The sequence below is a fragment of the Pyxicephalus adspersus genome, chromosome 4, assembly GCF_032062135.1.
Source record: "Pyxicephalus adspersus chromosome 4, UCB_Pads_2.0, whole genome shotgun sequence".
In the NCBI taxonomy this organism is placed as follows: Eukaryota; Metazoa; Chordata; class Amphibia; order Anura; family Pyxicephalidae; genus Pyxicephalus; species Pyxicephalus adspersus.
Window position 1 is genome coordinate 37,595,584 of NC_092861.1, and position 11,566 is coordinate 37,607,149.

The 11,566-nt window shown below is 38.1% G+C and overlaps 1 protein-coding gene across 6 annotated transcripts in view; it reads left to right on the forward strand.

The window, feature by feature from the left end:
• The window catches only part of HLTF (helicase like transcription factor), a 30,996-nt gene extending 21,097 nt beyond the window's left edge, over positions 1-9,899 (forward strand). For 3 of the 6 annotated variants that reach the window (XM_072407893.1, XM_072407892.1, XM_072407891.1), the window contains exons 15-24: positions 582-714; positions 1,263-1,398; positions 2,690-2,869; positions 3,484-3,605; positions 4,295-4,473; positions 4,561-4,677; positions 4,985-5,097; positions 7,375-7,555; positions 8,196-8,276; positions 9,414-9,899. In XM_072407893.1, coding sequence (XP_072263994.1) covers positions 582-714; positions 1,263-1,398; positions 2,690-2,869; positions 3,484-3,605; positions 4,295-4,473; positions 4,561-4,677; positions 4,985-5,097; positions 7,375-7,555; positions 8,196-8,276; positions 9,414-9,566 — 1,395 coding nt within the window. In that variant the 3' untranslated portion in view covers positions 9,567-9,899. Of the gene's footprint in view, positions 1-581; positions 715-1,262; positions 1,399-2,689; positions 2,870-3,483; positions 3,606-4,294; positions 4,474-4,560; positions 4,683-4,984; positions 5,098-7,374; positions 7,556-7,661; positions 8,169-8,195; positions 8,277-8,389; positions 8,422-9,413 lie in introns of those variants that run through there. The other 3 variants (XM_072407894.1, XM_072407895.1, XR_011920275.1) reach the window with 3 other exon arrangements.
• Positions 9,900-11,566: the final 1,667 nt, after the last annotated feature.

Here is an 11,566-nt window from a genome sequence, read left to right on the forward strand (position 1 = left end):
CACTGTCTGTATTAGTCTGTCATTTGCAATCCCTATTTAATGTACAGCGCTGCGTAATATGTTGGTGCTATATAAATCCTGTTTAATAATAATAATATGACTATGGTAGGGGCATTAGATTGTGAGACCCTTGGAGGGACAGCTAGTGACATGACTATGGACTTTGTTCAGCGCTGCGTAATATGTTGGCGCTATATAAATACTGTGTAATAATAATAATTATATTGAATTTTTTACCGAATTTTAAGCCACTTTTTAATAAATATAAGTATATATTAGTGCAAATCAGATCAGTTTTTGAACAAGTGAATGGTACATTGAATACTTGTAGTATAACACAAGAATTGATTTAGATAAAAAATACATTAGACAAAATTCATTGGTGAGAGAAAATCACTCAATGTATGTCTACTATTAAAGTAATTTGGGTAAGTACCTGTAGATAACGTTGTGAGCACATTGAGAGCCCAGGATCAAGCAGTTCAAGTTAAATACTGCTCCTACTACTATTTTCATATAACTGTAGTTGGGTCTGATTGTGAAGTCTAGTTTGGTGTCAATCCTTCATTTTTATCTTTCAGAATGAGAGCCCATTACATAAAATTAGGTGGCTGCGGGTTGTGTTGGATGAAGGACACATAATCAGAAATCCAAATGCACAGCAAACAAAAGCCGTTCACAGCCTGGATTCAGAGAGACAATGGGTTCTGACAGGTATGGCCTCTGTGTTTGACAGGGTATAGGTCCTGTAGTCGAATAGGTCCAGTTATGTTAAGTCCAATTAAGATAAAATTTTTACTGCTTGTGAATGTAAAAAGCATTGCCATGGCAGAATACTGGGAGCTTTATCTTCTTTCCCAATAGTCAAAGCATCTACACCATTCTTGGAGGCATCACAGAATATGTGATTTAAGATTGGTATAAAAGAACATACATGCTCCAAATTCTGTTGAAAATTACGGTGTTATGTGATGTTGATAAGTTACAGAGGGTAAAGCGTCTGAAAATATTATTTTAAAGTAAAAATTTTCCTAAGAGAAACATGGAGTTGCTAAACTAACTAGTTTTGCAAATCCTAGTTGGCCGACATGCTGCCCTCTGGCATTAGGTAAGAAACCTACAACATCTTAGATATCGACTTATGAACTTATTGATCTGCCTACCTGGATTTTCAAGAGGCCAGCAATGGCACTTTGTGCTTCCAATAGTCACTAGTACTGTTTCACATCACTAATTGCATTCTTGTTGTTTTGGTAACACAGGTACTCCTATTCAGAACTCTTTGAAGGATTTGTGGTCAATTCTTTCTTTCTTAAAATTGAAACCATTCACAGACAGGGAGTGGTGGCATCGCACAATCCAGAGGCCAGTCAGCATGGGAGATCAGGGTGGATTGCGGTATGATAACTCGTTTATAATATTTTCACCTAGAACTGGCTCTTCTAGTCTATCACATCTTAACAGTTATCCTGTACCCGTTAACAATTTCAGTGTGCAGTTCAGTGAAACATGAAAAATAGCATGGATTATTCATACAGGCACACGGCTTACTTACACAGAGCTGTTGTTTTTCCATACTGGCTTGGTTAGGCACAGCTGCTGAGCATTTTTCACCGTGTAAAGTCCTCTGCTTGACAGTAACCTTATATGTTAGGAACATCTAATCCTGAGAATCTGAAGGCTTTGTATTCTTAAAACGAACTTGTCAAAAGATGGAAGCTGGCAGTGTAACACCATCTAACCCAAGGTGCTCCATTATATAGGAGGCCTTGGACATACATGATTCAGCTTGTATAAAGTATGTAAATATATTTGTGTATGGATGCATCCTTTAGTTCCAATTTTGGGATTTAAACTTATAATGGTAGTGCTTGGTGTCATTTTAAACAAGTTGATAGTAGATTTTTCATAGGTTTTCAGTTATCTCCAACACTTATTTGGTAAAGCCTGCTAACTGCTTTTTTTTTTTTCTGGAATTCAAGAAAAAAAATGTACCTTTTCTAGTTGTAAGTTTGCCTAGGCTCTACTGCACATACAAATCATATCTCTAAAAACTCCATAAAAAAAAGGTAATGCAGCATTTGACTGCTATTACTGGTAGATTTGAACGGGGACTTTGGCTATGTCACTACTGTGTTGCCTTGTTGCCCTGTCCTTACCAAGATGGCCACCTCCCCCCATTGAGACAAATGCTTTCCTGAAAATGTGCCTAAGGCTATGTACCCACATGCAATAATTGTTGTTGGAAAGGATCTTTCATGATTCTTTCCAACGACAAACGACTGCACGATGCATGAATGAGTGCTGTACATACATCGCCGTTCTGCTCTATGGAGAGGGGGGAAAATACAGAGCGGCACCCTGCTGCGCATTCTCCCCCTTCATTTCCAATACGTTCATTCCTCATCCATCGTCCGTTGATCCAGGTCGGTCGTTCAGACAATGGAAAACGAGCTTTGTACACATGCAAGATTCTCGTCTTGTGCCGCCAAACCCAGAAACACTATTTTGTTTGCTGACAAACTATAAAAATTTTAAACAATAATAAAATACATCCCTACATGGGAAGAGTAAGTACATCTATTTCTATAACATTTCATTTTTTGAATGATCATTACATCACATGGCATAAATACAAATTACATAAATACATGGCCACCAAGTGTTTTTTTTTTTTTTCCCTCTTTAGCCGATTACAAGCACTTATTAAAAATATCACCCTAAGGAGGACAAAAACAACAAAAGTTAATGGAAAGCCAGTACTGCAATTACCAGAACGAAAAGTCTATATTCAGCACATCAAACTTTCACCAGAGGAAAGACAAATATATGAAACCATGCAGAATGAAGGAAAAAATATTATTGGCAGGTAAGAAATACTCAGAATACTCTTTATGCTTCTGACCCCTTCTTGCAGTTAATCAAGGTCTCCTTTAGGGGTTTTAAATCAAATCAACCTTTGTTAACTTCGGAATAAATCTAGCTGTCTAGCTACCATAGGGATCCACTAACTTTAGTACAAGTTGGAGAAGGATGAGTTTAACCTGAACAAGTGTGCAGATGAGAAGACACATGTCTTTCCTAATCTACTTATTTGTTCCGGGTTAGTGATTAAGAAGATATTGAATACAGATGGAAGTTAGGGATGATATTTGATGTATTTCTTTCATGACTGGTTTCCTCCTGCACCCCCAGCTATGTTGTAATAAAGGATAACACAGAACCATTGTGTCCTTTTGGTGGTTCTACAGATACAGTGGTTTACGTGGCCTTTTGGGCTGTTAAACATACAGTTGGTAAGGCTTAATAAGAGTAAGAATACCTGTTGATCCTGACAGAAATTGTGTGCTAATAACTTATGTGCTGACTATTATCATTTACAATGTGGATAAAAATGTATACCCTTCTGTTCCCTAACCCCCCACCCCCCACCCACCCAAAAAAATGCCCATGTACTTACTGAAACCATGCAATGTCTTTCAGGTATTTTAATGAAGGAACGGTCCTGACACATTATGCTGATGTCCTTGCAGTGCTTGTCAGATTAAGGCAGCTTTGCTGTCACCCCCATCTTGTTCCAACCAGTCTGTCAGGTTCTCTATCTGGTATGGTATGGTTATTGGTGTCATAACTTGTGCAGAATATACAGTTAAGCCCAGGTTTATAGTTCTCATCTGTTACCCTTTTCATATTAATAGGGAACAGAAGTGTGAAATAATATAAAGCACAGTAAATAAAAATGTTACATTGTGACACATTGCTACATGTGGGCCTAACATAACTATAGCATAGCTGTTTCAGCTGTTAACCAGACTGTCATGTCTAATATGATGTGATGGAAGATTAATAAGTCTCAGGGCACATACTCAGCTGTGTTGAAATCAAGGGGAAGTTTTCGAGCACAGTGCAATCCTTGTTGCTGTCCCAGGAACACTGTTAAGATTTTATACTTGCCAGTTTGATCCCAGAATGTCTCTAGAAAACCCATCTGTTTGAAATCACTGATGTAGCCCCAGGGCTCCCTGGTAAGCTTTTATACCCATTTAGACATTCTTGGAAACGTCTCAGTCTAACCTGGCTGTATGGATCACTGAGGCAATTCCGGGGCTTAGTGTTAAGAATTGGAACGTACTTTGATGGCTTGGTGATTGTCCTGCATTTTGAATACAAGCAGGCAAGAATCCTGTATTGCAGAAGTAAAATAGTATGATGATGATTTTTTTTTTTAAGTTTAGAGTAAAAATAACTTGCACTAAAGCATAATGTGTCTGTCTAATATAATACACATTTGCAGGTAGTTCCACCCCAGATGAACTGCGAGAGAAGTTGGTGAACAAAATAAAGCTGGTGCTGATCTCGGGCTCAGATGAAGAATGTTCTATATGTTTGGACTCTCTGAACATGCCAGTTATCACCCGCTGTGCACATGTCTTTTGTAAAGAGTGCATTTGTCAGGTTATTTATAGAAAACAGGTAGGGTTTTTGTCTTCTTTCCTCCTTTTTTTAAGTAATCAATACCTCAAGCACTTCACAGGTCTTCAACCTGTGTTTTTCCTACAGCCAAATGCAAAGTGTCCTATGTGCAGAGGTGAAGTGCGCTTGGAGCACTTGCTTGAATGTCCAGAGGAGGAATCTGACATGAGTGATCATGAACAGAAGTGGATATCCAGTTCCAAAGTAAGGCATGTGACACACTTATGTGTATGTTTGTTTGTTTTGTTCTTTTTTGTTTTTTTTTGAGAACCTAAGTTAAAACCCCCCATCAAGCTGTTCTGGGGAAAGCAACTGTGGGGAAAAAAAATAAATTCTTCTCCAATCGAATGGGTTCCAATCATAATAGACTATTGGAGTAACATCTCCATCACCACTGGAATGTTTCCCCTCACCTCTTTGATGACAATGCATTTCCAGAAATAACAGTTTTATATAAGCTGAGACATGGTGAATTGTGTAGTCATACAAATGGCCAATATTTTCATTACAGATAAATGCTTTAATGCATGCACTGACAGAACAGCGAAATAAAGATCCACGTGTCAAAAGTATCATTGTTTCACAGTTTACTACGTTCCTATCATTGATTGAAACGGCTCTAAGGTAAGAAACATGGTGTTGTCATTAAATTTAGCAGAAAAATAAATGCAAACGCTGTCCAAGGATAGGAACCCGCAAATATTTGTTCATTGAAACTCCTTAGAGATAGAAGTGTTTACATGAACCGTTGGATTAGGCCTTCAACAGATTAAACCCAATTCATTTTCATTGTAAACCTAAGCAATAATTCTGGGTGAACCTTATCACTACATTCAATCATTTCAGCAAAAGTTTATTGTGTAAACCTCCAAATAATGTATAATCAGCTTGGTACAAACTATTTCTTCTCAGTATAGTAGTAAGAGGTGATGCTTTAACTCAAATGGTGTGCCGGCGTCACATACCAGGGCCAGTATCAGAAGCAGCTCTAGCTTTTGGCTGGGTGTCAAAATCTTCTATACTCTCAGCCTCAGGACTTGTGGGACAGTTTGTGTAATAGACCTGCCTGTAAGATATAGAGCTCATGCTGTTTGTCCTAGTACAGTACAAAGTATCTGAGAAGGACAACTACAATGTTTATTATTTATAATATTTTGGATGCTGTAATCTAGCTGTACTAAGTGGGGCTCAAACGATCATTGGCATTGATACTGATGTCTACTGATACTGATGTGATTGACTCTGATGTCAGTAAATGTTTGCTTAGATCGAAAGAGTGCTGCGGTTTTCATGTTATTGTTTATCCCACACTGGTAGGGAGAGCTGCTGTGCACCATTTGCTTAACTTCCTGGGCGGTTCAATTCTGTTGGGATTTATATATCTAAAAGCATTGTCTTTCATTAAAATTTATTTTGCATTGTAGGACTGTAATTCTTAGGCATAACTCACCAAAATATGTCCAATATTAAATAAATGTAATAATAAACTTTAAATAAAAAAAACACAAAAATCTGTTAAAACCAGGGTGCATAAATAAATCAAAAATACAGAAACCTGTAATATAAGTGTACAGTAGCATATGTGTGTGTGTATATATATATATATATATATATATATATATATATATATATAATGATTACTTTGTATTGGATTCAGAACAGTTATTTTGTATTAAATCAATTCAAAATTGAATTCAATACAAAAAAAATGTGAAATCCTGCCACGCTCCTGCATGCACCAACGTCACCTGGGACCTCACAGGGAACATCAGCGCGGTCGGGGAGGGACAGATTGTACGAAGAGGACATGGCCAGAGGATAGCAGGACACTGGAGTATGCCGATGGGACCAGGTAAGTCTTTATTTCTTATTTTTTTTAACTACTCCGAGTGTGGCTTGGGGTTACTGCTTTCATTACACTTACCTTTAATCCTGCAGGTCCCTCGATGGCGCTGGTCCTTCCCACAGTCCAGTCCCACGTCGTACTTGAATTCTTCTTCCTCAGGGCCGGGCACAGCCATCTTCATTCTTCTCTTTTTTTTCTTTCTTGGTCTTCTTGGCAGAAGGGGTAAAAAAAAAATAGCGGATCTCACTGCGCTCGACATCTCTTTCCTTTAATAGAAAAAATGCCCCTCCTGCGCATGCTTGAGATTAGGGCATGCTCAAAAGGAGCACCTAGAGCCTCCCGGGATGCGTGACATAGGTATCCCAGGAGGCTCAAGACTCAGCAATTAGGCTGAAATAGGAGGTGCTGCACACTTTTTTTTTTTTAAAAGGGGGTTCCATTAAAAAAAAAAAAAAAAAAAAAAAATGAATAACATTTGCCTTTACATATGAGGGTTGTCTACCCTTTTATGTAAAGTGAAAATGTTGAGTTTAGGTACGCTTTAACTTCCAGACCAAATCGGTGACTGTGGGCTTAAAACTGTTTACTTAGACTAGCTTCTAGACTGTAATTGCCACCAATATACAAACTTATCGGCTACTTGGGTGATGGGCTCTTAAAATTACCCTTATTTAAAAACATTTCTGTTTTTTTTTAACTGAATAAGCTTCAGGTGGTAGTGCATAGGAAACCTCTTGAACCTATTTACCAACATAGCTAGACTACTGTGATATCTGTTATCGAGTTTAAGCTAGAATATGCATATAATGCCTGTGATAAATGTTACCTAGATAATAGGTGATAAATATTGTGGCTGAGCCATGACTAAAGAGTATGATTATGGTTTCATCCATCTGGCCATGTTTAGCCTTTTGACCTGTTCTTCCCCCTTTAGCAGTTATGTAACCTAGATTTTATGTTAAACGGTACAAGATTAATTCCAAGTCAGATGTGTTTTATCCAATGCGGTGTCTGTGGTCATGGAAACGGTACACTGTCCTAATTTTTGTGCATAGAGAGTCTGGCTTCACATTTACACGCCTGGATGGATCTATGAACCAGAAAAAGCGAACAGAAGCAATTCAGTCATTCCAGAGAAGCCATAACGACTCTCCAACCATTATGCTGTTGTCCCTAAAAGCTGGAGGAGTCGGCCTGAACCTGACAGCTGCATCTCGTGTGTATCTCATGGATCCTGTAAGTTATTGTAATAAAAATTATATATGTTTTTTAATAATGAATTCTCAAATTAGGTCCAGTTTTACCCTACTTTTAGTAAAGGTATGGTTCTGTGTTTCTAAAGCAAGCTACCAGTGAAGAATACTTACCACCTGGATGTAAAGCTGAACTTTTGGTTTTAGTCACACACCTGAAGCAAGCATGCAGATAACTGGCAATTCACTGAACAACCCTGGCTGTATACATATCCTCTGACGGAGCTTCAGAAAGTTTTAAAGGCAAGGCAATGTCTTAGGAAATGACAGCTTCTCTAGTGTCTCAGTGAAAGGTCTATTGAATGGTTATTGTCCTGCTGCGAGGTGATGCTGTGGCAAAACTTCTTAAGTAAACAAGTGTTCTCATTGGTAATTGTTTTACCAGATTCATGATGATACTGCCTCACTTTTATTTTGTGGTTCTATGTAGGCTAAATTACGCATTACGCATTTAGCATTTTTCTGGGAACAGGGGTATTATTATCTCCCTACACATAGAAACTAATTGTTCCTATTAAAGGCAATTGGTACACCAGAGTTTGTTTCACAGCATAGGAGAAATTTGAATACAATCACCTGACCATTCCTATAGCAGAGTGCTTCTTACTCTTACTTTATTGAAGGCATGGAATCCAGCTGCAGAAGAGCAATGCTTTGACCGCTGTCATAGACTGGGACAGACCAAAGAAGTGATCATTACCAAGGTAATTCAAGACCGTGTATGATTTATCAGTTGGTGGGGTAATTCTCATTTGATATGTGTTCCCACAGTTGCTTCAGCAAATAATCAGACCCCTTCATTTTTTTTCAATTGTAGCATCAGGCTCCAACATGCCACAATTGAAAAAAGTAAGTAATTTCTGAAGCCACTGTATATTTAGGAAGTTGGGCAACTTTGCTGATTTGATGTTCTGCTAATACCAGGAGGAAAGTTTATTTTTAAGAGAGCCATGCTTGGCAGCCATGTTTTTCTTCTACAAACTTGAGCTGCTGGTTTTTCCATGGATGTTGAAGATCAGTCCTTGCATCTTCAGAAACCAAAATTTATTCTAGAGTTAAGTAAATATGATACATGCCAGTCCTCCCCAATCTATGCAGACTTGGCCCTGATGAGTTTCACAAGTTATACAACTCTCTGCAGATGAAACAGATGTTCTAAATGTACTGTTTTTGGAACCATGACTTTACCTGTAGAAAAAGTTTAGATACAGCACTACTGCCCATGGCGTTTTTGTGTAAGTAGTTGGTTTGGAGGGGAAGGTAATCACCACCATGACTTTTGTGCCATGTTCTGTCCAAGCAGGTCAAAAATACTTCCTCATAAGGAGTCCCCTAGCCTGACATGCAAAAAGGTATTCTTCATAAATCCTTACTGGTGAAACATTTTGTGTTAGACATGCACATCTCCCCATGCTGTGTGTCATTAAACACTACTGCTCCAGAAAAAATACCTTTTAGTTTTGCCAGAAATCCCTTTTGGTTTTTTTTCAATTTCGATAGTAAGCTGATGTTTCTGCCTCTGCGGTATGTAGGTCCCAAGCTATAGAGTACAGCATCCTTCCCGCTCATTGCTGTAAGGAGATGAGTCTATAGTTCAGAACCGGAAACGGTAGAGCTGACAAAAAGGTATGAGATTGCAGTCCCACAAAAGTGCAGGGTGTTACCTATAGATGTCTGCAGGCATTTTTAAAAGGGACAAAACAGTGGGAAATATGCAGCTATTGCAGAAATGTGATTCATGTTTATTTTTGGCTAGACACACAGAGTTTCTTTATATGAAGAATTGGCATGGTTTTACAAACCTTGTAAGTCTACTTCTAACACAGTCTTTCTCCCTACAGTTTGTCGTTAAAAATTCTGTAGAAGAAAATATGTTGAAAATTCACAACAAGAAGAGAGAACTGGCTGCAGGGGCATTTGAAGGAAATAAGCAAACTTCCAGTGAAATAAAACAAGCCCGCATTAATGAAATCAGGACCCTCGTCGACTTGTAGAAAACTCTACAGCTCACGTTCTGTAATAATGTTCTTTTAGGGCAAGATCTTTGTGTTCAGTACCAAAATATGTACCCAGTATTAAAGGGAGGGAAAAAAAATGGAGATAAAGTGCTTTATTTCTGTAGTTTATATTTAGGTGTGGTGGACACATCAGGCAATGCTGCACATTGGTACTTTATCTGCTGACAAATACACAGACATCCAATGCTTAAAAATTCAAGCAAATCACAAACAAAAAGAAAAATACACAGCAAGTCTGGAGAAGCTGGAAGGTATAGGCTGCTGCATAAACACCCCCACTACCAATTAATAAATGACTATTTGTTATAAGCTGTCCATTAAGGTATGTATGTCTGTCTTGGCATGTAGCCCACCTGGAGAACATTATCCTCCCATCTAGCAGTTCATACCAGGATCCACTTGCCTAGATGTCTGCTTTAGTTTGAGCACAGGAAGACATCCAAGAAGGTGAACTCTGCATATTTTTATGCTGCATGAAGAAAAACATGAAGTGTAGCTAATTCAGGATCTGCTTCTCTATGCGGTACGTCAAAAGGACATTATCTGTGAGAGCTCTAGCTTTTCTAGCCCTTCGTTTCTCCTCATCAACCCATCCTTGTAAGGAGATTAGTTTCTATACCCACTTATGTACAGTAACCATTTTATATCACCTGCAAGCTTTCATAATTTACAGGGGACTGATCTTTTATTGGACAGATTTCCAATTTTGCATGAACCTAGAATAACCAAATCAATTTTATTGTGCCAGGTCATTAAAATAACCCATTACCAAGTGATTTTACTGAATAAACCCATCTAGAAATTGTGCTATGTCAATAACCAATAATTAAGAAAAATTAGTCTATACTATCCACCAGATGGTTGTTTCTGGGTGGATGCAGTTGATCGCAGTCATATAAGCAAGAAGGGACCACTTAACACAAGTTCCCAGACCACAAGGAGGTCTTCAGTTTTTTTAGGCACCACCTAATAGTGCAGGTTATTATTAAACAGGATTTATATAGCACCAACATATTACGCAGCGCTGTACATTAAATAGGGATTGCAAATGACAGACTAATACAGACAGTGTTATTTTAGACCTTTCCTTTGGCTATTCTACAGATTTGAAAGTACCAGACCTAAAAAGATGTTTAATCACAAATTCCACTTTTCTTTAATTCTCAAACCATGGTGGCTCAAAGGTGATCTTTTGTATTTTCTGGAAGGCAACCTGGGCTCAGGAATGCCTATTATCAGACAGCAAGATATGTGAGAGTGTCCTGACCATAAGCAATACATGAAAAGTATCTACAATGTAGAAACCCAGTACTGTACATTTGCACACACACCTCAAGATACCCACTTCCACCTGGAAAAAAATAAAACTACATAGGGCACAAAATGCCACCATCAGTGCATACATTCCTATTTGAAAAGCTAACATTAAGATAAAAACATCATATGTTGTATTTTAAAAACAATTACACTGGTCACATGCTCTCACATCTTGTATTATTGTTGGCCACCAGTAAAAGGCACTTCATGTAAAGTGTATGGCAAAAGTGTCTGATACTTCACAATTAAGGTCATAACAAAGGACAAAAGACCATCTTGTGTTTGGAGGAAAAGTTAAATCGCGGAAGAGACACTGTAAAGTCTATCTCCTGAGGGAGCCTATTTCACATTTTCAGTTTTAGCATGTTAGAAAAGCATCCAGCATTTTTTTGAAGCTCCAATTATAACTATTATAACTGGGTCTGAAGCAACAGTGCCCACTGTCATGTGATTAGCTCACAGGAACAGGAAGTAATTTTTTTACCCCTGTTAAAAGTTAAACAACCATACCTGTTTTTTTTTTCCTCTCCCTTAATCAGCATGTTTATTTCCCTACTGGTTGAACTTCATGGACCTTTATCTTTTCAACCTGACCAACTATGTAACGTCAAGATAAATATATTTGTTTTTATTGGAATGATGATCATAACTCAAGTCAG